At 44.0% G+C, this 24,780-nt stretch overlaps 3 protein-coding genes across 3 annotated transcripts; 1 reads left to right on the top strand and 2 right to left on the bottom strand.

Annotated features, from left to right (window-relative positions):
- Nucleotides 1–4,363: 4,363 nt before the first annotated feature.
- LOC142992548 (uncharacterized) lies at nucleotides 4,364–9,336 on the bottom strand. The gene is made up of 4 exons (XM_076143022.1): nucleotides 9,242–9,336; nucleotides 7,493–7,621; nucleotides 6,620–6,749; nucleotides 4,364–4,963 (listed from the first exon to the last, which is right to left on the bottom strand). Exons 2-4 carry the CDS (start codon nucleotides 7,605–7,607, stop codon nucleotides 4,732–4,734), a joined length of 477 nt encoding a protein of 158 aa, XP_075999137.1. The 5' UTR covers nucleotides 7,608–7,621; nucleotides 9,242–9,336; the 3' UTR covers nucleotides 4,364–4,731.
- Nucleotides 9,337–9,942: 606 nt separating this feature from the next.
- Nucleotides 9,943–20,116, top strand: ift70 (intraflagellar transport 70). The gene is made up of 19 exons (XM_076143259.1): nucleotides 9,943–10,114; nucleotides 10,505–10,570; nucleotides 11,857–12,066; nucleotides 12,590–12,646; nucleotides 12,844–12,979; nucleotides 13,083–13,187; nucleotides 13,386–13,514; nucleotides 14,181–14,230; nucleotides 14,517–14,669; nucleotides 15,240–15,305; nucleotides 15,669–15,722; nucleotides 15,882–15,947; nucleotides 16,080–16,156; nucleotides 16,559–16,769; nucleotides 17,352–17,423; nucleotides 17,806–17,909; nucleotides 18,268–18,346; nucleotides 19,127–19,256; nucleotides 19,484–20,116. Exons 1-19 carry the CDS (start codon nucleotides 10,067–10,069, stop codon nucleotides 19,615–19,617), a joined length of 1,947 nt encoding a protein of 648 aa, XP_075999374.1. The 5' UTR covers nucleotides 9,943–10,066; the 3' UTR covers nucleotides 19,618–20,116.
- Nucleotides 20,117–20,447: 331 nt separating this feature from the next.
- Nucleotides 20,448–24,403, bottom strand: cunh16orf89 (chromosome unknown C16orf89 homolog). The gene is made up of 8 exons (XM_076143260.1): nucleotides 24,056–24,403; nucleotides 23,210–23,362; nucleotides 22,543–22,693; nucleotides 22,212–22,329; nucleotides 21,882–22,044; nucleotides 21,661–21,765; nucleotides 21,390–21,479; nucleotides 20,448–21,128 (listed from the first exon to the last, which is right to left on the bottom strand). The coding sequence occupies exons 1-8, from the start codon at nucleotides 24,234–24,236 to the stop codon at nucleotides 21,025–21,027; spliced, it is 1,065 nt and encodes a 354-aa protein (XP_075999375.1). The 5' UTR covers nucleotides 24,237–24,403; the 3' UTR covers nucleotides 20,448–21,024.
- Between the last annotated feature and the right edge of the window lie 377 nt (nucleotides 24,404–24,780).

The raw sequence follows: 24,780 nt of genomic DNA, 5'->3' as shown, positions 1-24,780 counted from the left end.
TAGACTGAGATGACAAGAATGTGTGTGTATGCGTGTGTATGTGTGTGGTGTGAGGGAGAGAGAGATAAAAGACGGCAAGCAGCGAGACAGAGAATCAAAGTGACAAGGGAAATTTTCCGCTTCAGATGTCACCTACTTGTTTATCATAGTGTCTGTAATCAAACTGCCTCCCCAGGAAAATGGAGCTGCCAGCCCCTCCGTGTTCCTAATCACGCTCTCCCATTTGCCTATCCAGTCAATCGGGCTTCTGAAGAGCCTCAACATGCTGCGAATGTTTGTTGCCCTCGCTGCCACCCATCACCCACCACCCCTCAGCCTGAAGGCAGACACACAGCCCTTGACCCGCTGTCACTGGGACCCTGTAAATGTCAGCCGAGCCATAGGGGGACGGGTCTCATTGGGACATGCATGACAGACGTAACAATTGTCTTTTTTTTCCCAGGCGTCACTCGATGAAAAGGGCTGATATGGTGTCAACTGTGTCATCTGACATTTCTTGTTAGTGCCCCCTGAAAAGGCGTCTTGCCCCGATGACAGTCCAACGTATAAAAACCAGAGCTGTCATCTCGGTGAAGGACTAACCTATTGATACTTTTGCCACTTGCAAAGTTTGTTAATCATTTACTCTTACTCTCTAGTTTGAATGCTGGCTGTAACACGGCCCAAGCAATCTGAATGGTTATCTATGGCCTCAAAATAATCTCAAAAACATTTCTCACATTTCATAATGTTTATTGGCCAACAACCCACCTCTCCATTTCATGAAAATATGTCCACATCCTTTTGAGTTCACTTTGAGTCTAAGATGTGTCCATGAACATTACATCACTGTAAACAGAAATCTCCATCGCATCTCCAATGAGTGAATTCACATGAAAAAAACACAAGAACCTACTAAAATAATAACAAAGGTGTTCAACAATCAAAAGCACAGAGAGCCAGGGAGAATTCCAGCAGACATTTCACCAGGTTGCCAAAGGCTGAGGAGAAGAGAAGCTGTCTGGAGACAGAATAGAGATCCTGGTGCTGATGTTTGAATTCAACATTGCCGAGGCTGTTTGGTGTTTTAGAGGGATGAAGGGAGTAGTAACATGAAAATGTAATTTCTGTGTACAGGTACTTTCTAGAGTTTATGTGGTGTTTGCAATAATTACAATGCCTTTTTCTAAACACTTTGAATCTTTTACGTGATTCCCAACGACGGAGAAGTCAGTCAGTCGTGCCAAAACATTCGATTTTTTCCTATCTTTCCTTTCTCGCTCATGCAAACAAACAGAGGCAGGAAAGCCGAAACGTGGAAGGCGCAGTAATCCCTCTTCCATCTCCCTGTCATGGCTTCTAATCCATGTCCCAGATGCCCCGAGCTCCTTAGCCAACTCTGTATGTGTGAGTGTGTGTGTGTAGGATGGTTAAGTCGCCATGGCTGAGCACACAGACAAAGGGATTTTATTCTGAAACAAAGAGGAAAACAGCTGGAATCTGAGAGCGTCGTGTTAATTTGTTTGAGTCTTCAAACAAACGCAGCTCAAGCGAGCACAAACGAGCCAAACACGACAAACTTTTATGTTGTTGAACTGGTAAATGTGTTGGCTCGTTGTCAGGTGAAACGAGATGAAATGATGTAACCGTGGTAATGCCTGTTCAGAATGTCCACGCTCAAACAGGAATACCAGCTCACACTTTCACTTCTCTCTTTGTACCTCCCACAGGATTTTATTATGGAAAAGCAAACCTCTGCATCAAATATACCTGCGTTCAGCCTGTATCCACAATTTTGAACATCAACGGGTCTGCAGAGGTTTGTGCGCTGCGTATCACCAAAGCTACGCTGCGTCTGAAATGTATCTGAAATGTGGTAATGCATGACCAAGTTTCTCATTAAGAAGTTTATAATTAATTTCTCAAGTGTCTGATGCATCTCTTGCTAGAAACAAATATTACATGAATAGTATCTCTCATATGATCTCAGTATGTGTAATAATCTGGCTGCATTATTGCGATGTTTAACCAAGCATCCTGAGACTTATTTCCTCACAGCAAAAATACATTTTAAAACTTGCAAATCATTCATTATTCCTCTAGCGGGCTTCTGCTGCTGCTCATTTTAAAAACATTTTACTGATGTTGGAAGGAAGCATCAAGCTGAATGTGTTGTTGAGGTTGTTTGATCGAGGCTCCAGGTCGACATTTAATTACTTTCCAATGCTGCAGATAAATACTTCTGATGTCTGTAAGGCCGATGTACAAGTGGCTGCAGCTGTCAGGGACTTTATCATTTTCCATCGGCGGATTCATTAGCATCTAATATCAACTCGCTGCGCTCACGATTCATCAAGGCGGGTTCAATAGAGCCTCGCCAAGGCCCAAAGCACAATGGGCTCAGGCTTCATCGTGAGCTGCATTGTGTACACAAGGCAATGAAAGCACTGATCAAAGGCTCGCTTGTTTTGTCCCAAAGTAGACAAGGAAGAGGCACTGAGGACGGTCATGTTGTTAGCTGAAGTGTGAGCTCATTATATAAATATATATTCTACAACCTCCTCAGATATTCAGGAATTTCAGGCCCTTTTTGAACCTGTTTTGTTTTTGTTTCAAGAATTTCATCATTTTACTTACATGAACGCTTGAAGACACAACGTTCTTATCCATGGGAAATTCAAGTGGATGCAATGTGCTGTTCTGCGGATAACAGATCTGCATATTACGCCGACTGCGCCTCAGTGAGTCTTCTCATATTTAGTGCTCCGACTGCTAATGAGGTGAATTCCTCCTGTTGGTCTTTGAACTTGTACGGCTGCTGCCTCAAAAGTTTTAATAAATGACAGCGGAGAGGCGAAGTCTGGGCGAGAGAAAAGTCTGGACAAGATGATCTGGATCTCGGAGGAGTTAACCCGATTAGATAAAGGTTAAATAAAAGAAAAACTGACGTACAAAAGGAGAGAAGAATCCCAGTGGGTGCTGATGATTTTGCCTAAATACTATCCTGCGCGCATGACTGAGTTTTCTATTATCTGTTGTCCTGCATGAAAGTAAAATAAGAAGAATGTCACAACTCTGATTCGTAAGTGAGGATTTTCTCCAGTAAACATTTTAAGTCCTCATACATAGATTAAAGTCTTACAGCAAAGGAGGGACTGATAAACAACACTGTCACTCTGAAACTCTCTGTACGTAACGACCTCTCGCTGTCGGAATCAGAAAAGGTGTCAACAGAAAGCGTAGAGAGGCGTCCGACACACATCGGCCGATGACACGATGAGGAAGCAGAAGCGGAGCGAGACAGAGAGCGGGAGTGTGGCTGGCAGCTGCCCTCTCCCCTGCTGAACGCTGACAGTAATTCATTCAAGTTGCAGGAATTAAACATTTCAGAATTTCAAATAATTCAATAACTCAAACACAGCAATAATACAACACAAACCCTCTATTTGAACAGAGAGGAGCTTGTTAGTGATCTTTACCTTCTTCTATTTGTTTCAGTTGGTTTCTGATTGCATGGGTATCAACCAGAGCAGAGGAAATGAGATGTTGAAGGCCGTGTGTGATCCACCTTTTCCGTCAAAAACGTGCTGCAATCTGATGTAATGCGCCTGCTCTCTGTTTAGCCGGACCTGCGTAGCGTTAGCAACAAACCACACCAAGTGTCAAAGGAGGTCTGAGATCAATAACAAATTTGATGACTGACTTGCTGCATTGTTGTCGGCGACAATGAAGATAAAATATTCTTTCCACGCTTCCATATTTGAAATTGCTGAGCATCTCACAGAAAGATTTGCAGCAGTAAAAGATGTTTTTATGACTGCTGCTGATTAAACTCATTTTCTTCTTGTCATCCACAAACCATGAAAACACACAGCACCCCTTTCTCTCTTTCTTCTCCACAATGCCATTAATATGGTTGACCTTAAACCTTCCGTCAGAAAATCACTCATATGTCACTGTATGTCACAAACCTCAACCAATCACATGTGGGTATTGATTGAACAGCCCATCACTCAAGGCCTCTGGAGCCAGAGGTCAACAGGAGGAGCCACCTCCATCTGAAAAGCATCTCTCCACTTAACTCCACCGTGGCCACGGGTTTAAACTCAGGTCTATTGGTTTCACCTTTAGTTAACCGCCAGAGCAGAATGGTGAACGTTAATCTTAACAGCAGGTTTAGTCCGTTTTGCAACACATCACCTCCTGGGTTAAGAATTCTTTTGAAGGACCGTATCATCTGGGAAATACCGAAAACGTTTTCCACAATATCTGATTTAGAAGAAGCCCCATACACTTTAACCCTGTTACCCATATACAGTATAAGACTTTGAGTCGAAAGCGGAGGAAAAATCTGTTTGGAAGAAAAAATAACCGAAAGGGTGAATGAATGAAATGATTACATTTATTTAGAGCTTTTCCAATGCAGCAGTAAACTGAACACCTTGAGTCATGCAGAAGAACTACAGAAGAAAGATTGAACCGGGTGTCATGGCTTTGGCACCCAAACCAAGCAGGTTATATATTTTATGCTCCAAGATATTATTTAATTTGGTTGCTGCTCTTCTCTTTGCTTGCTGAATTTCCAAAAGGATTTGTGTGAACCTAGCAAGCCTACATTCCATATAACACAAGATTAATAGCATTAAAGACAAAGAAAGTGCCAGCACTACCAGGAAAGACAAACGGAAAATTACATTTGTCTGCAAGAAGAGACTAGGGTCAGGGCGAAAGAGGAGGAACACCACTGGGTGTTTAGGAGGCTGGGGCCTTTTTCTTCACCACCCTCCTCATGGTCTGTCTGGGGACGGTGGCGGGGACTGGAACGGTGGCTGGGGGCGTGTTGGCGGCGTTGACCCGCTGAGCCTTGACCTCGTCGATGAATGTTTCTATCGCCGCAAACTTCTCAGTGAGATCGCCCAGATGAGACTTGAGAGCGTTGAACTCCTTGTAGAGGTCGTCTAAGGCCTCAGACAGCGGCTGGATCCTGAGCGAGCGAGCGAGAGAGAGAGAGAGAGAGAGAGAGAGACAGGACTTTTTGGTAATGAATAGTAGACTGTTTTTCCTTCCTCCCTTCCTTCCTTTACTACCTTTGACACTTACTGTTGGAATTTGTTCAGCATTATGGTACAGTCCAATAACAACATATACATCAAGTCACCAGTGCTGTGGATTAAGAACCACTAATGTAAGAGGCTCAATTAGAGTTCAGTTTGGCTCTGATGTCCCTGTGCTGTTTAAGACATGGGTAACAGAGTGGGCCGAGCGGTTAGCAGAGGCCCTGGACTGTGACCCATGTGGTACTGCAAGTTAATGCAATACTGGTATTTTGGGATTTAGGAAAATTGCAGTCAGTTATAAGGATTCATTCAGAATCGTGAAGAGATTGTAAATTGGCAAAGTGTACATGGAGAAGCTTCCATCCAGGCTGAGGTGGATGAAACATTTTGCGGTATTCTTCAAGAAATGGCAGAGCAGGGTTCCATTATCATTATTTGATTGTGAATGAGTACATGTGAGTTGTGTTCATGCTGCTGTCAGATGCAGTTCATGTCACTAAGGGAATAAGAACTGTTGAGACAAAAGCCGAATTGAGGATTAAGGCCTGGAAATCGAATGTAGCCTATCTCAGTGTTATGAGCTCTGACATCATCTGCAAAAATAGTAAAATGAATGCAGATCAGTTACTACGGTGAAAATGTTAAATATGATTGATGGTTGTCATCAAGTTATTATGATTCATTAAAGAGGAGATTGAAATGAGGGCAACTTCTGCAATGTATGCGTACACACTCTTTACAAAGCACAAAAAGCCATTGTGAAAAAAAAAAAAAGAAATATGACACAACCGTAGCAAATGAAAAGCAAAACAAGGGAGAGAATGTGTCTGAAACGTGGCTCCACCAGTAGTATTTATCTAACTACTGGACCATACTGGTGCCTCCTCTTCCAGGAGCAGGAAACCCCTCATTTCCTTGAGGAAAGCTGCGGCCAGTTTTATTTCACATTGGCTAACGGAGCGTTTCTATATTAACTCTCAAACTGTAGTTTCAGCTGCATTGTCATGACAGCAGTGGCGGCAGAGAGAGTTCCAGACAGTCATTTATTTTTTATTTTAGGCCTGAAGGATAAACTAAATTCCTGTGCAGATTCCTGACACCCAGACTGTTTTGTCTTAGTTGTGTGGAAACTTCTCAGTGAACCTTCTCATTCCAAACACACACAGAGGGATAAAAAGGTGCACTCTATCATTTTCACTGAGGTGAATGTCACTGAGGTCTGGGAGTTGGTTTACATTGACATCAACTCCTGCTGAACTCTTTTGTCTTCTTCAAAACACCACCTTTCCTTTTTTCCTCTCCCAATGTAGAATGGAGACTAAAATGTGTTAGACCGAAAGTCTTGGTGGTCCCAAAATACAACAATATTTTTTGTTTGATGCTTGATTGAAGGATTAAAGTATTTGCTGGGGGTTTTAACTTTCTTACCCAATTGAAATAAATGGTCATGACCATTTGTTTACGTTTCTATGTCCCGGTAAATATGCCAAGCAGTGCCAGTCCTAGTAGAAGAGCCAGTGTTGCTGCTTGCTGTGTGAAATAAAGGACGATGTTTGTCGGGATAGTGAAAACCAAGTCCATACCTGGCGTAGTCGGGCAGGAGAGCCTGGTGGTCATTCTGCAGAAGCGATCGCATCTGGTTCAGGATGTCGAACCTCCAGTTGTCCAGAACCTGAGTCATGTTGGACACGCCTCGCATGTTCACCCTCTCAGCTGGGACAGAACATATCAATTCACACACAATTAACACAAGCAGAGGATAAGAATTCATTCAGATCACCACTGAGAGCTTCCATCGTCATTCAATAGATGATATTTAGAAACGTTAACAAACATTTAGGCACAATGAAGGTCCATAATGCTGAGCAAGTCCCTGAGGTCGCACTAATTTTACTAAATTTAATTATTTTCCTCTTAATTGGATTCTAAAATGGTTTAAAGTTAAAGAGCTGTTGTCTCTGGAGTTTAAACAGATAATGGCCTGAGGAGATGCTCTGTTGGAGAGTTTGAATAAATAATGAAGGCTCTTCAGAAACAGCTTCATTCACTTAATTTCTTCAGTGAACAGAACAACAGTTTGGGAAATGGTTTCTGTCTTGAAGGACCAGCAAATGCTGCTTGGGTTGTTGTAAGAGGACAATATGAAGTTTTAGGTGAAGTCAGGCGAGAAGTTTGACAGCAATCTCATCAGGAAGCATCCAGTCCAGAGAAAAAGTACAGACAAGCTTTTTTTAAAGACTTGAAGCAATAGTTACTGTCAATAAGTTGCTGCTCTTTTCGTCTGGTCTGCCATGAAGAAGAGACTCTGATATTAATGGACCAACCTTAAACATAATTGGTGAATTGAGAAGAGCCCTTCACACATTTTACAGTGCATTAGCGTGGCTGTGGCGTGACATCATCATGAACTTGACTTTTGACCCAGAGAAAACAGAAAGGGAAATCTGGGAGCTCACAGCCATCCCTGTAGTTCCACTCGTCCTTGTTGGTTGATGCTGGGCGTCGCTTCTGGGCCAACACTGCTACCACGACAACAGCCAATAACAGCAGCACGCTCAGTTTGGAGGCCATGATCAAACCAGCACCTGTGGGACATGGTGAGTTGATGCCAATAGAGCGTAATAAAGGTTAAAAAGCACTCACAAGCAAATGTGGCAAGATGTTTTTGATTACTTACCAGTATTATAGGTACAGTTTATATTTTGATTGTATTATCTATTAGACATAAAAATGTACTACTCAGATTTTGGGATTTTAGGAACAGTACCCTTCAGCAAGTGACGTCATGCTTCTCACTGTGTTCTATGTTTTCATTTCTGAAGAAATGATGTATTCCCTTATTGTAGTATGTAGATGTTTCTGTACAGCCTGAGTATGGAATCTGTATGGAACACTGATGTTTACGCTCAGACTCAATACAGCACATAAACTCCAAACCACACTCACCATAGCTACTGTTGTCATGACTCTAGGTATCTACAAAAGCAAGGAAAGAGGAAAACTAACTTTTTGGTTTCTTGTTTGTCACACTTCTCCTACATCCACCCGTGTGTGTGTGGAACAGGCAAAGCCCTGAGGTTGAACTTTCTGTTCCTACCACATTAAGGAACGTGTCCAAGCTCCAGTCTGTGAGTTGATACAATAACTAATCTGACTGAGTGACTTGGATCTCTGGGGAGAGCTGCAGAGGCATGCCGAGCACAGACTACCTCACCCATCATTGATATTTGGCCCGAATGATATTCTCTCACACACATAAAAACGCCCACTAAGGCTTTGATGGAGTCTGCAGTCATCTTTCATATGTGTGTTCTAAAAATCGCACCACATATTTTTAAGGTAACCGACTCAATTGAAAGGTGTAAGACTATTACACTGGGCTTTGTCCCAATTGCAGCTGAAAATTCACACTCAAACAGGTGTCCTTGGTCATAGAGAATGAGATGGCACAAATCTTTCTCTCTCTCTCTCTCTCTCTCTCTCTCTCTCCCTCTCTTTCTTTCTCTCTCTCTCTCTCTCTCTCTCTCTCTCTCTCTCTCTCTCTTTCTTTCTCTCCCTCTCATTCTCTCTTTCTCAGGCCACCAAAAATCTCATCTACTTGCAACCATGAAATAAATTCTGCCTGCTGGTGAAAAAAAGGCATTTGACGAATTGCTGTATAAAATTTCCGCAAGCCATTTGATATTTATACGGCAAATGCTTTATTCAACTTCATGCATTCACACTCTACGTGGTTTTATTTTACAGTTAAATGATTCAATCAAGAATAAAAGGAGAATTATCAGTATTACAAATTGTAAAAAAGGCAAATTATTCTTATACGATTTTTGCTTTTTAATATGATGGTATTAGAGTAGAAAAAGGACACGCCCTCACTAAGATATGACATCACAGATCCCCTTTACCTTTTCTCATACCTGAGATTAATTCCTTGACCGGTATGAGTACTATTGTAAATAAAATGTACACACACATACCTGTTTAAAAATGAAGTTTACCTGATGTCTTGCAGCTCCTCTATTGCAAACCGTCCCGATAGTCCCAAAAGGGGCATGCAAGTGCAAAAACAGGGATGACTGAGTGAGAGGAGGAGAGAAACACACCCCTTCTGCACACAGGCCTGCAAGCACACGCACACACTAATTTCCACTCTCAATTCCAAACACACACACACACACACAGTAGTCAAAACAGCCCAAACCAACCTAGGTTCTGGAGTTCAGCCTCATGCCTAGACCTCACTGTTCTGACCACTGGGCCTCCATAATGATGAGGGTGCGAGTAGAGGTTTGTGTGTGTGCGTATGTGTGTGTGTGTGTGTGTGTGTGTGTGTGTGTGTGTATTATTTTTTTCTTTGACCCTTAGATGAAGTCACATCCTGATTCCCTCAAAAAAGGATTTACCAGTCTCTGCTTGTGCTCTGTTATTATGGGTGTGAAAAAATGTGACTGAAAGAAAGAAGACAGAAAAGTGAGTGAGGTAGTGAGCGAGTGAGTGAGTGTGTGAGCGAGCAAGGAAGTGGGTGAAGGAGTGTATGAGTGAGTAAGCAAGTGAGCGTGTGCGTGAAGGAGTGAGTGAAGGAGTGAGTGAGGGAGTTGGTGAGTGAGTGAGAAGTGAGTGAGTGAGTGAAAGAAAGAAAGAAAGAAAGAAAGAAAGAAAGAAAGAAAGAAAGAAAGAAAGAAAGAAAGAACGAACAAACGAAAGAAAGAAAGAAAGGAATGAAGGAAGGAAGAAAGAAAGAAAGAAAGAAAGAAAGAGAGAAAGAAAGAGAGAAAAAAAGAAAAAAAGAAAGAAAGAAAGAAAGAAAGACAGTTTAATATACGCAGAGGTGACGTAGAGCTGTACTCTTTTTTCATTGGCTGCCACACACGTCCGTCAAACTCAATTTCCTTTTTGCTGTTGCTAAGTTACAGTCACTATGCTGTCCGCCTGCTTGGGTCAATCATGAGCTAGCTAGCAATACACAGTACAATATACAAGTCTAGCTGAGGCTGAGCGTTTAATGTTGTTTATAACAGCCGGCTGAAATCATGATGAATATAAAAGACGGCGAGCACACCGCCACTATCTACAAACTGGTGAGAATTATGTTGCTTTGGCTTTTACTAGCAGAGTTTAGCAATAGCCCCTTAGCTTGGCGTTAGCTTCGACCGAAGCTCCTTTAACATATCATAACACATCTATTATTCCGCTGCTTAGCTTTTTGCGCCACTCTTAATAATGTGGTTCTCCCGAAATTCTGAAGTTCTGACGGTAAATTCGGCATATGTTCAATACAACATCTTAACTTTTGACTCGTATTCCCCGTTAGTCGTCATTCCCCGATCCAGTTTGATGTCGCGACGCTACATCTGAGCGATATGATCATAAAGTTTGGATAAAGAATAGCTACGTGTCAGCAATGGTTGAGTGATACATGTACAAACGTAATCTCAGTTTAATGACCTTTCATTGTCTCCTTATCGCAGATTAAAGATGGGCAGCATAAAGACGCCATCCACATCCTGAGCAACCAACTTCAAAAACACATGAAGGTAAAAGTGGAGATGTGTTGACTTCATTCAGTGAAACCAGTGACCTTTAAGCCCCAAAAAATTTAAAAGTCACTTAAAGTTAAAGGGTGGATTATGACAAATTCCCTCTCCAAATTAGGAAAAATAATAAACATTTTCATCATTAATTACTTCATTTCTAAAAACGTTCAACCCTTTAGTCTTAAACTGTGAATACACTGTTTTCTGTGTATCCTAGCAACACCTCATCAAAACAACATATTCCCTCTGGCACAGTGGGCGAGATGTATGACTCAAAACAATATCGTTAAAGTAGCCCAGATTTATCACCATGTGTACCCCCCCCGACCCCCACACACACACGCACACACACACACACACACAGATAACATTCACCATTAACACAGCGGTCGCACATTTGTGATGTTTCTCTCTCTCTCTCTAATAAATCTCTTTGTCCTGAGATCAATTCTTGAGGTCAACAGGTCGACTTTCCTGGATGTTATAGTACATCAAAAGATGGGATTGGTGCATCCATCAAAGCGTGGTCAAGGCGAGCGTCGGTGTCACGCTTAGAGATACACTGTTAGGAATGAATATTAGAGAAGATGGGATTTAGGAAAAAAAGAGCGATAGCTGCACGTTTTCCTGCTTGATTCCCTGAAATGTGACTTTCTATTTCTGTTCTTCTTCTCTCTAAAAAGAATCGCAGTCCACTTTTTGATTCTCAGACAGCTGACACATCTCCTTCTTCCCTTGTTTGATAGACGGATAGATTCAGAGTTTTATGAGTCAGGGTGATTTCAGTATTTTCCTTGCACAGATCATGGAACCCCGATCGGCTGCAGACATTTAAGGGTCGCTGTAGGGGACAAATGCTCTTAAAAGATTTGGAGAATAAAGTCAGAGTGTTTTGAGGAAAAAAGTATGAATTGTGGGCATGAGAGCAAACGGGAGCGAGCAGTCCAGCAGTCCAGCCGGTGTCCAAATGAGGAATGTGGAGGCTCTGGACATTAAAAAACAATAGCGTGTCTCTGTTTTTGAGTGAGGGCTCAAACCACAGCAGAATCCGGCAGCAGCTGGTGGAAACACTTCTCTACTAACTTGACCTCTGCTGGGGAGAAGCTATTTGCTTTGAAATGGGCAACATTTTTATTATTCTTTGTGTTTCCAACAGTGGTGCCAGCGCCCCATCGCACCATTTTGCTTCACCCTTAACAGGCTTGAACTCAAAAAAAGCCCAGCTGAGGCTCTGCTGTTGGGCCCGCAGCTTATTAACCCACTCTCGCTTGTCGTTCATGCCTCAGTCCAGGGCGGCGCTGTCTCTGCTGGGTTACTGCTACTACCACGTGCAGGACTTCACCAACGCTGCAGAGTGCTACGAGCAGCTCGCCCAGCTGCACCCCGAGGAGGAGGAGTACAAGCTGTACCACGCCCAGGCCCTGTACAAAGCCTGCGCTTACCCCGAGGCCACCAAGGCCACCTTCATGTTGGACGACGGCAAAAGTCACACCAAGGTACAGCGTGCGCACACACACACACGCGTATAAACTGCTGGTTCAGACGAGCACTGTACTTGCGGTTGATGCTGACTGCTTCTCGGCTCCACTTAAGACACACGGCCTTGTTTTATGAGACCTGAAAGAGCTCAGGTTCATGTTTTAGTCATGGCACATTACACAGAAGGCCATAAATGAACTATGAATGGAATAACTCAAGCGAAGATGGTCAGAGCGCCAGCAACAGGGAACAGAATTAGAGGAATTCCTGTGAATTGATGAGGGGTTGTGTGGAAAAACGCCCTCCTCTGTTAATTGAGCTGTGATCTACTCTGTGTGTGCGGTTCAAACAGGTTCAAACAAATGAAAATAAATTCTGGCTCATTTTCACGAGTTGGAACTTCATGTTAGCCCTGAATGTTTTGCCCCACAGTCGGAGAAGAGTTTGGCGTCCCAGTTTTACCTTATCTTACCTTCTCTCTCTCTCTCTCTCTCTCTCTCTCTCTGTGTATGTGTGTGTGTGTGTGTGTGTATGGTACAGATGGTCAAGCTGCAAGCTGCTATCAAATATGGCGAGGAAGATTACTCCGCTGCCAGGGTGACGATCTCCCACACATTAGCTGTTAACAACAAATGATAGTTTGACAGCAGTTTTGAATCATTATTATCTGCAGCACATATGAATTTATTATCCACTGAGACCGTGTGTGTGTGTGTGTGTGTGTGTGTGTGTGTGTGTGTGTGTGTGTGTGTGTGTGTGTGTGTGTGTGTGTGTGTGTGTGTGTGTGTGCGCAGTCACTGGTGGACCAGCTGCCCCAGGATGACCAGGACTACAACTACAACATGGGCTGCCTGCTCTATCAGAACATGGAGTACGAGGAGGCCTGTAAGAAGTTTACGTCCGCCATGCAAGTGCTGGGATACCATCCAGGTAATCATCCAGAGTCACATGCCAACACACACGTTGTGGATTTCAAAGTGTGCGCGTCCTCACGGGTGACGATTAAACATTTTTCGCTGCTTCTTCCTCTCAGCTTTGTCCTACAACATCGCCCTGTGTTACTACAGCCTGAAGAACTACCCACAGGCCCTCAAGTACATCGCAGAGATCATCGAGCGAGGCATCAGCGAGCATCCAGGTAAAAACCACAGGCACGCCGTAAGAAGCCCCGACTCCTACTGTGTTCAGACTTGTCTTTGCTGAAACGCTCCAAAAGGCCCTGAGGTAACAGAACCAGAATCCAGACTTTCAAATACAGCGGCACTTCATTGGTCCTTTTTCTTACATTATTTGGGGAACTTGTTTTTTGATCAACGTGTCTCCTCCTGCACGTCAGAGCTGAGCGTGGGGATGACGACCGAGGGCATCGAGGTCCGAAGTGTGGGCAACACCCTGGTGCTGCACGAGACGGCTCTGATCGAAGCCTTCAACCTCAAAGCCGCCATCGAATACCAGCTGAAGAACTGTAAGACTTTCACGCTGTACGTCAGCAGGCTCTGAGAGAGAAAGAATGTCTCAGATAATCAACAATAACAACACTTAAAGCCATAATCATGTGTCATTTCATGCACCCATTTCAAACCCATGGCACAGTTTCAGAGATTCTTAGGTTTGCAGATGGAGAGTGTTGTTCCAGGCCTGTGTTTGGTCGGGAAACATTATAAAACTACAGCCTTACTGAGATGAAATCAACAGCATTTTGGCAACAGTAACCTGGAAAACTCTAATATTAAACTCAATATGAAGTCTTAATAAGAATCCAGACTTTGTTATGATTGCAAAACCGGAGGGAGCCTAAAAAATGCTTATATGTTCGCTACAAAACTACAAATCAAAAGAAATCATCAATATTTAATGGGATTCATTCTAAAACCTGCTGAATTTCCATCTCACAGCTCTGTCAGGGTGATTATCTGGCAGGTTGGCGTGTGACAGAGGAGCTGTCGCCTTACGAGTCGCCGATCAGTCCAGGCGTCATCAAATAGGGCTCTCGTTAAAATGTTTTACCGCCAAATAAACGTATTAGATGCTTCTGAAGCATTAATCAGAACGTCACATTTGTAATCCATTCCAATGCAGAGTCAGACTGATTCTTCTGGTTCTTGTTTTATGTTCTGGTGGATCCCTGCAGTGGAAGCAGCTCAGGAGGCTCTGACAGACATGCCCCCCCGATCAGAGGAGGTAACCGCCACCAGCCCGCTCGCTTCTGTACCGTTTGGTGTGACTTGTGGACGTGTGTGTGTGTGTGTTGATTATCCTATTGTGGAGTCCAGGCTGCCTGGAGATGATAACGTTGCAGAGGATAAACATTTGCTGAACTGCTGCCCCCTAGTGGGATTAAACTCTGAGTGCATCCTCTCAGTCTCATGCTATTAAGCGCGCACAGACAAGCATGTACCTGTGTGTGTCCGCGCGCAATTGTTCACCCTGTTAATTGGACAGTGTGTTTGTATGTGTGTGTGGACAGGAGTTGGACCCAGTGACGCTGCACAACCAGGCTCTAATGAACATGGACACAAAGCCGTCGGAGGGTTTTAAGAAGCTAGCCTTCCTCCTGCAGCAGATCCCCTTCCCCCCCGTCACCTTTGGAAACCTGCTGCTGCTCTACTGCAAGTACAAGGTAATCAGACGCCCGGCACTGGGCTCAAACTCCAGCAGCCCCTGAGCAAGGCAGCAAATCCCATCCTGCTCAAGAACTGATGTACTGATTATAGTTTGTGATTATAGTTTATGATATATAGTTTAAAATTCCAAATTTGCTGTCAACATTGCTTCACTTATTACATCACGCAAAAGTTATGGAAAAGGCTTGGAAACGTTTTGAAACTAAACAGGTGTATAATGAATAGAATAGAATATAAAGTGTAACTACACATCATTACCAGAGGAAGACCCGCCTGTCACTTCATCAATACTCACACAGCACACTTCCACTGCATGCTAGACTGCGCTCGTCTTCTTCAAAAACACAGCACGGCTGTTAAACGAGGGAACATGTCAGCGTGTTCCACCATATGGCAGTGCAGCTCTGTGCAGGCAGCGTTTGGAGTGTCTGAGTGGAAGCGCAGCAGCAGCAGCAGCAGCCTGACTCACAGAGACGTTACAGGCTTCTCTCTTAATTAAAAGGGTTTCCGTGTCCCTGCTGGATTCAGGATTCAGCCATTCTCTCTCACTCTCTCTCCTCTCTCAGTACTTCGACCTGGCGGCTGACGTCTTGGCCGAGAACGCAGATCTCACCTACAAGTTCCTCTCGCCGGTAAGTTGCCACCCGACGACTGCTCTGATACGTAGGCCCACCACATGGACAGACACACACACACACACACACACACACACACACACACATCTCATACTGATGCATCATTGTATCACCTCCAAATCCCATTTAATCTTTAACTAAAGGAGAATGTATGCTGTTGGCTTAATTACCCACAATGCCGTCTGTTTTCTGTATATACTTGGACTTCACCTCTCACAGTGATTTGTGTTTTTGTCTTTAAAGTATCATGACATTCTCAAAATCTCTTTGCTTTTATTCCAACAGTGATCCTAATTCTACGTCACACACACACATCAACACAACAGAGTTTTGGTCAAATGTTTCTTTTGTCCGTTTCAGTACTTGTACGAGTTTCTTGACGCCATGTTGACCTGCCAGACGGCACCAGAGGAGGTACAGTACAGGATGGAAACACAGGGATACATATTAGACATTTGATTCTGACTACACAGACACTTGATATGTCACTAATTCAATCACCCCACCGCAACATTGAGAATGTAAATATCTTTGCTCATTTCTCCTTTATTTCATTTTTGTTTCATATCCCAGGCCTTTAGAAAGTTGGACGAGATGAACGCCAAACTCACAGAGCAGCTACGCAAGCTTGCCAAGCAGGTTCTTTCATTCTCCAACTCTAACGGCGCCTAATTAAATGCTCAAGTCTCATCTGAATTTGGAGATGTTTGTCGATTTTATGTCATTATGGGGAAAATAATGTCGCTGTTTACTCTTTCTCTTTTTGTGAAGGTGCAGGATGCCAGGCTGGCTCGTGATGACGATGCACAAAAGAAAGCCGTGCAGGATTATGACCTCATGATGGAGAAGTGAGAAAGACACACACACACACACACACACACACATATGCAAGCACCTCTAACAGTAAACTGAGAGGAAGCAAACAAGAACGTTTCCCAATAACTCAGACGTTCTTCAGCCCAAATGTTTTCATGACTTCCTGATCACTGACGATGTTCACTGAAAATGTGGTGATCAAGGCCGAACGCTTCTCTCTCAGTCACCATGACAACCCAAACCAGCATTTCTGTCTTCATTTCCCTTTTCTAATCTGCCTGGTTGACCTTGAAAGCCTCCCCACAGTGACTTGAATGATCTCTCTGTCTTCTGAAGTGTAGGAGTTATTAATGGAGTAAGCAGTAGTTGCATGTTGGAAGCCCTGCCAGGCCCTCCTTCTGATCCAGATCCTGGTTGCTCTATCCTAACCCCAGGTACATCCCGGTGCTCATGGCTCAGGCCAAGATCTACTGGAACCGGGACAACTACCAGATGGTGGAGAAAATCTTCCACAAATCGGTAGAGGTCTGCAACGACCACGACACCTGGAAGCTGAACGTGGCCCACGTGCTCTTCATGCAGGAGAACAAGTACAAGGAGGCCATCGGCTTCTACGAGCCCATCGTGAAGAAACACTACGATAACGTGAGCTCCACTCAGTGATGCTGTCAGCGTGTTGCATCTGCTCAGATTGATTGCGTAATCCTCAGCCCATCTGTGCCTTTTTTTTCCCCGACTCAGTTCAGTTCAAACTGTTGATGCTTTGCCTTTGTGTCTAGCTGGAGCAGTGTAACATTCAGGAGTGTCCCTGCAAGCGCAAACCCTCGGTAAAAAGAAAAACAAAGAAGCAGCTTTATATGCGTTGATCTGCAGTGTCTTTACATCTCTGCATGACGTCTTCCTCATCTTCTTCTGTTGTTATTGTTTCTGTTCTCCTCTGGGTTTCTTTGTTATTTGCAGTGTGTGTTGTGGCATTTCCCTCCTCACAGCACAGAATGAGAGCAAACACACATTTTATTATCAATGAATCTGCTGTAAACACTTATTTACTCAGACTGTACAAATATCACATTTGACACTTTTTATTCAGTTTTCCCGGTAGATGAAACTAGCAGGGTTTACTCTGCGGCCCCATGGTGCTTTGATAAAGTAAAGTGTCTCTCCGGTGCTCTCACCCTTTTATGTTAAACTAGCGGCTAATTCGTAAACAAATGTGTCCAACTCCAGATCCTGAACGTCAGCGCTGTGGTCCTGGCCAACCTGTGTGTGTCCTACATCATGACCAGCCAGAATGAAGAGGTACTGTACATTAACCCACACACTCTCATCTAAATACTCCCCCTTCCTATCCCTCATCTGTTTTCCCAGTGCTATAGTGCCACTCTGTCATGGTCATTGGTGGTTATTCCATGGAACCTGGAAGTCCCCTCTATCATTTGATTTTGACTTTGCATCTCTTTACAGCAGTTGTTTATATTTTAGACCCATCAAAATGAATTTAAGCCCAAAACCAGATGCTGTGTTGGAGCTTAAGTGGACACTGAAATCAGCCGACTTCCTCTTATCTCCCAAAACATGACGACCGTATCTCGGCCTCCAAACACAGAACAACATTTCCCTTCCACTCACAGTTTGAATGAATCTCCCTCCTCGTCCCCTTCATGTCGTCCTCTGCTGTCAGGCTGAAGAGCTGATGAGGAAGATCGAGAAAGAAGAGGAGCAGATCTCCTACGACGACCCGGACAAGAAGGTTTTCCACCTCTGTATCGTCAACCTGGTCATCGGGTGAGCGCTAACGCTTCCTGCTGGATAAAGTGATTTATGGTGAAATGCACTGTGGGATCATCAATCTTGACTTAAATCAAGATAAATGATACAGCATTCAATTATGCTTCTTGCATAAATAAACGTAGTTTGTAGGAGAATTAAAGCAGCAGAAGTGTCACAGGCGTTTACCTAAGTAGTTTTTAATCACTACTTAAATGAAAACTGCATCGTGAAACGTTAACCTCCACAAATCATTTAGAACCCATGGCTGCCAAATCAACTTTAAGTCTAGCGGGCTGATCTGCTGTATGAAGAACATGAATGATGTTTATAAAATCACAGTATATGTCACATTAATCTTCTCTCTTTCCCTCAGGACACTGTACTGCGCCAAGGGGAACTACGAGTTTGGCATGTCTTGTGTCATCAAGAGCCTGGAGCCTTACAACAAGAAGGTCGGCCATGTTGTTGCCCTCTGTTGCCCTCTGTTGCCCTCTGTTCTCTCCTGGGGTCACAACAGCAAACCCAGGTCACACTGATGTCTGTCATGACATTGACCTTGTGCTAAAGCCTCTTGGTATCTTTGCTGAAATCCTGATTAGAGGCCAAACGCTAAATACCTCCAGAATGCTACAACTTACACAGAGCAATGGTAGAGACCGAGTTCGGGCGCAGTTCTCCTGAAGAGCGTGTGAATGTGTGAAATGGCTGGAGTGCAGCTTTAACAAAGTATCCAAACGCTCTCCTGGGGTTTGAGCTGCTCCATCTGGATTCTTTAATCTCATCTGGTCAGTCGCAGCTGTGTCCACTGAGCACCCGCTGGAAACACAAACAGAGGTGTTTTCCCACGGCAACAACATTCACCCCCCCCCCCCAAAGAAACACGTTCAAAGTGTGTGTGCGGTCAAAAGAATTCAGGGATGTGACGCAGCACAACACGGTGATCATGTTTCCTTCAAACGTGCACCGAGCTGTTTGTGTGTAGGAGTCAGATGTGTTAGGTAATGAGGGTAGCAGACATGAATGTTCAGCTAACGTGTGTGTGTTTCCCATAGTAGTTCCTCTGTCATCTGTGTGTGGAGAAGCTCTGCAGTCTTTTTTCTTTTGATAAATCTGTGTGTGTGTGTGTGTGTGTGTGTGTGTGTGTGTGTGTGTGTGTGTGTGTGTGTGTGTGTGTGTGTGTGTGTGTGTGTGTGTGTGTGTGTGTGTGTGTGTGTGTGTGTCTGTGTGTGTAGCTGGGGACGGACACATGGTTCTACGCCAAGCGTTGTTTCCTCTCCCTGCTGGAGAACATGGCCAAGCACATGATCATGCTGAGAGACGCCGTGGTACAAGAGTGTATTCAGTTCCTGGAGCACTGCGAGTGTAAGCACTGCATACACACACACAACTACACACACGCAATAATGTTAGAGCGCTGTATTACAGCATGGAGCAAAGGTGTGATAAACTATTTAATAAGGAGTAAATCAGTGAAGAGTGAAGCAGCTCTTGTCAGTAGTTAGATTACAGAGCCAGAGTTTAATTTGCCTTTTTGAAACCTGGACCTAAACGTATCAGACGGCTTTAACCCCTTCCTTTCTGCCCTGTAGCATACGGCAGAGAGGTGCCGGCCATCATCGAGCTGCCCCTGGAGGAACGCATCCACGTCGGCAAGAACACCGTCACCTACGAGGCGCGGCTGCTGAAGGCGCTCTTCTGCGAGGTCATTGGCTGGAACCAGTGATGTCATCGGACAAGCTGACCCCATCGCAGCAATTTTTGTGTGTGTGTGTGTGCGTGTCAGTGGTGACGTCACAGACTACGGCCAGTGAGGACATGCTGTGAATGTTTCTGACTCAAAGCACGGCGTCGTTTCACCGGAAGGTCATTCCAGGGTCACATGACGTGACTCGAGTCAGACTCAAGACAATTGAGAAATGTCTTTAAGGACTTGGAACTTGTCAAGTTAACTTTAGTTAGACAGCAATCACATACGATGTCTCAAAGGGCTTAACAGGCCCACAAAATCATAAACATTCCCAATTAAGCCCAACCAAAGCTCTCCAGGAAGACAAGGAAAGACTCCAGAGAAGAAGAAACCTTGGGAGAGGCAATTCCAAGAGAGATTCCCCCTCCATGAGCGGTCGGATGTGCCTGACTAACACTGATGAAAGACTCAACATGACTTTGATCTTAGATCCACAGCGAGTGCTTCTGGAGTTTGACACAACTAGGACAAAGAAGGTCGTATCAGATTCTCAGGGTAAGGAGCTTTTCTGATTCAGTTAATTAGGAACAAAATCATAATACTCCAATCTTTGTTTCATTTCTTTTATTTATTCTTACACAGAGATAAAGCCAGCGTGAGAACAGTTTGTAAGCTGTTATATAATATGATCATATACATAGACTCAGTTTGTGTACAGACGTGAAGACGCTTTCATTCTGGCACTGAAAGGTTTCCTGGTTTTGTATTCAGTTGATATAAACACAACACATGTGATTTAAAAGGAATAAAGCTTATTTTCATTTATATTTGAAAATGTTGTCATTGTCTGACTGTGGCTCTCAGCTTTCTACACATAAACACAACTCAACACAACACACACCCAGATATCCTCCCTTATTCTCTGTTAGCACCATAATCTCGTAGATGCTCCCTGCCCGAACGCAGTTGGACTTAACGGCGCCACCTGGAGTCTGCGTGGAGCCAGACAGGAACTACCACAGAAATGACATGGAAACAGTGACAGAGGGCTTCATCTAATTCATGATCTGTTTGTATGATTCATCATTTTATAATGCAAATCAGTCGATTCTAATTTGGGCCTGAACGAGCCGAGCATCCCTACATTCAAAAGGCGTCTTAAACAGGATCAACCGGTCCAAGAACTCTACTAATGCTGCAGCACACGAGGGAAAAGCCATTTTTTCATTACTAAACTTGCAGAATCCAATCAGCAGAGATTGAGAAGTCTTCAGTATGGTTTCCATTTCAAGCCAAACGGTGTCTCCAGCATCTTTGTGTTCATAAAGCAACATGCGTGTCCCCAGCCTCCATGCTTACAGAGAACACTCGTACCCAATCAGCTAAAATGTTTCTCTCCTGCGAGCACCCGGCCGGCTGCTTGACAGCGGGACCACGGTGCGTTCAAGACAGCGGCCTCTTGGTGATGTCCTGCTCAGCCAGGTGAAACTTCAGGTATCCTCCAAGCGCACCCACGGCAACAGCTGTCATGTGACTGGAACATCCATCTGTGAGGAGGAGGAGGAGAAGCAAAGAGAGAAGACCATGACCATGATCACCCACCCCAGTGTTACGGATAAAGTAGGAGCCAGAAGCAAATAGTGAAGTTACAGTTATACGTTTAGTTACTGGAGGCAATGAGTTGTAATTATTGTTAGACCAGTACAATATGGAGATCACACACACACATCATCAAATCGTGACCTTAAAACATCTCTTCTTTCCACTGTGAATATCGGGTTTGTTTTCAAACAAACACACACACACACCTGGTAGAATCTTCTCCCTCCTCTTCACTCTCCTGTGGGGCTGCAGTTGTTCCAGCAGCTCGTCTCCAATGATCTGGGAGATGATGCTTTCTGACAACACAACAAAGCGGCAGAGATCAGTGGGTTCACACAGTTTAACCCTGTGAAGTCTGAGGAGTTTCCGCGTTACATCTTTCACGTGTCCGAATCTGAGCTTGTGCCGTGCTCGCATATTTCTGACACCAGGTTCAGCTAAATTGAAGCTTTCTAACAGAAGCTATGAAACACTCACGATCTCGCCCAAAGCAGCCCACTTCCTCATCCTGCAGCCTGAGGACGTGCTGCAGCCACTCGGGTTTGTAGAAGTCAGAGAAGCCGGCCAGTCCACAAACCAGGACTGTCAGAGGAGAAGAACTCAAGTCAGAATCGGAACGACTTTGTAATCTAAATATATGTGATAACAAAGGTGTTTCAAATGTGTCACTAAAACAAAGTGTTCCCTCAAACACTCACTGTTTTCTATGAAAATGTCCACAGTGTGTTCAGGTAATCCGTCCCTGACGATGTCCAGGTTGGACTTCATCATGTTGGAGCAGAAGATCTTCTCGTAACTGTCTTCGGTCATGTTGGCCCGTGACGCTCGCATGTCGCCCTTCAGCATGTTGGTGCAGCTGTTCTGCACACCACCAGCAGCAAACACACAATCAAAGTCTTAGCAATCGATACAGGGATGGATCTGCTCGCTTATGTACTCTAAATTTCCATTTAGGCTCCCGAAAGGATGAACCATTTCCACCATTTCCATTTCCGAGCAGACATATTAATGCTCGTCATGCATCTCACCATTCTCCCGATCATGAAGTACATGAGCTGGTGGGACAGAGAATAGTGTGGACAGCCAAAACGAGTCATGGTGTCTCTGCAGGGCTTGGTCACGATGCAGGGCGTCCCGTTCATTTTCCTGATCAGAGAGAAGCACACGACGGAAGAGTTTGCCACTAAAACTTTCCACATGAAGGTTTATTTGAATGATAACCTCAATAATATTAAGAAAGGATATAAAGAATGTAACTTAGGGAGCCGTCCCAAACATCAAAATGATATGTCAGCATTAACAGTAACAGCAGACTGAGTGGGAAATGTCGCCGTCAGTTGTGTTGGGTTCTGTTCCTACCAGGTTCCCAGCAGCAGAGTCAAGCATTTGTCGCTGAGCTGCTCATCGTAACACTCGCTGACCATGGTGGAGGAGTAAACCAGGCTGGGATCTGTGGAGCTCCACCCCTGTGGCGTCACCCAGAACCTCCAGGACAGCAGGGGCTCAAACTCTGGACAGGACGAAGCACGCATGGATGGATTACATACAGACACAGGCAATACTGTCAGATTTGTCCTTTATTGTCCCAGTGGCCTCACAGTGGGACAGAAGGGCGTCTTCTTTGACTCCCAGCTGCACATTCATGTTGGTATTATTTTCAGTGCTTTAGTTCAGTCAGCACATTCTTGTTACAGTATTAATCATTTATGACGGCACACATTATCCTGCAGAAGAAGAGACAGCCTGGGATCGCAACCAACATTGTAACTTGTTTACTTTGCAGTTTGATGAACCAAACTACTCGACTTGCATTTATTTTTAAGGTTTCTCTTTCTATATTTGACCTTGAGCTGCATTGTTTCATATTTGCATTGTCCTGATGTTTTTATGCAGTTTTTCCATTGATTCAATCTAATTTCAGTCCTCATTATAGGTTTTACTTCCTTATTGTTTGACCTTGTTGTCTAACTAAAACTTGTTGTTGCAGGATTTCTGGGGAATGAAGTCCTGACCAGGTGCGACTGACCTCTGTGGTAGTTGGGGTCGTTCTGCTGCAGGGCGGGCACAGCCTTGGCTAAGCTTTGGTCGATCTGTTTGATCAGAGCCACGGTGGAGGTTCTCTGGGCCCAGCTGACCGTGTCGGTATGGGGCCAGGTCCGCACCGCTTCCTTCAGCTCGGCTGACAAATGAAAAAAAAAAGTGGAGGGGATTCTGGATCAGCTTAGAGAGAGGAATCTGTGCATCTGACCTGTGCATTTGTATGTAAAGACACAGAGGTTGCTAAAAGTGCCAATACTGAAATTTTAAAATGATACCAACAATTTTCCACAGTATTGATTCCACAGCCAACATATGATATTAATGTTGTCCAGCTCTTACATTTAAATGCTTACAGAAAACTTGTTTGTACTATTAACAAAAGGTTCTGAGGCACTTTGTATGACTGGCAGGCTTTTGGACAATGTCAAAGCAAGTTACACAGAAATGTTTGCCCTTGGAGAGTGTTGATTTTGCCTCTCCCTCCCCAGCTGGCTTGTATAAACCTTTATGAATTTATATTTGTCTTGTTAGTCTAACAAACAGACCAGTTAGACTTAACACATCATTAAGTCTTTGGCTCTGTTTCAGACACTAGTGCATTCATTTGGTGTTGTGTAATTTGTTCATTTCATTATCTCTACAGAATCATCACATGGGTAACATGCAGTTTGGGTGCAGTTTTCATAAACAAAACATTTCAACATCAGGAACTCTGCACAAATTATAAGATAAGATAAGACACTTTTTATTGTCATATTACATGCAATTCACAATCAAATCACACGCAATTGAAATTTTACTGTGTTTTTATACGGACAGATCGTCCTCCTACCCTGCAGCATCAGGAATCCGACCACACCGTCCAGGTTGATTTGCTCGTGTTGTCGCTCCAGGAAGGATGCTCCCCGGGACAGACTGCCCAGGATCTCATCGATAACCTCCGCCCGGGACAAGCGGACAGTGGGGACAAACAGTGCCAGCACCGCGGCCAGCTGGAACCCGATGGTCGGCATGTTCCACTCCGATCTGTCGCTGTATTTCCACTCTGCAGGGTTTAGGATGAAGAGGAGGAGGAGAAGGAGGAGGTCAGTTTCTCCTCTAACAGAGCCAGTAAAGTGAGGTGGCTGGGAGGGGGGAAACTGCAGTCATGTGATCTGAAAACTAGCTATGGAAAAAGGAGCTAAAATAAAACAAAAAACAAAAAGCTAATAAATAACGTGTTTCTCCACAACTACAACTGAGACTTTATTTAGTGAGAAGGATTGCATGAATTGTTTTTTTCCTGAACTTCTGAAGTTTGCTTTAGTTTGTGTAGTTGTCCGTGTTGACATTTCACTTTCCCACGTAATTATAGGTAATCATTTGTGGGGATACACGAGCGAAACCGAAGCCAAGAACCGAAAACCCAAGAGGAAACAGATAAACTACGAAACTCAAATATAAGAAATCTAGATACGTTTCATTTTTGGAACATAAATTATGGGTTACTTTGTGGGCTGTTTTGAAAACGGATTAGATATATTTCGACATTTAGACCTTAAAAGTGTAAACCTGTGG

This window comes from Genypterus blacodes, unplaced genomic scaffold (assembly GCF_046128005.1).
Source record: "Genypterus blacodes isolate CSIRO-AG114 ecotype Tasmania unplaced genomic scaffold, CSIRO-AGI_Gbla_v1 ptg000022l_1, whole genome shotgun sequence".
NCBI lineage: Eukaryota > Metazoa > Chordata > Actinopteri > Ophidiiformes > Ophidiidae > Genypterus > Genypterus blacodes.
The sequence above is the reverse complement of the archived record's forward strand: the minus strand, read 5'-3'. Positions and strand labels throughout refer to the sequence as shown.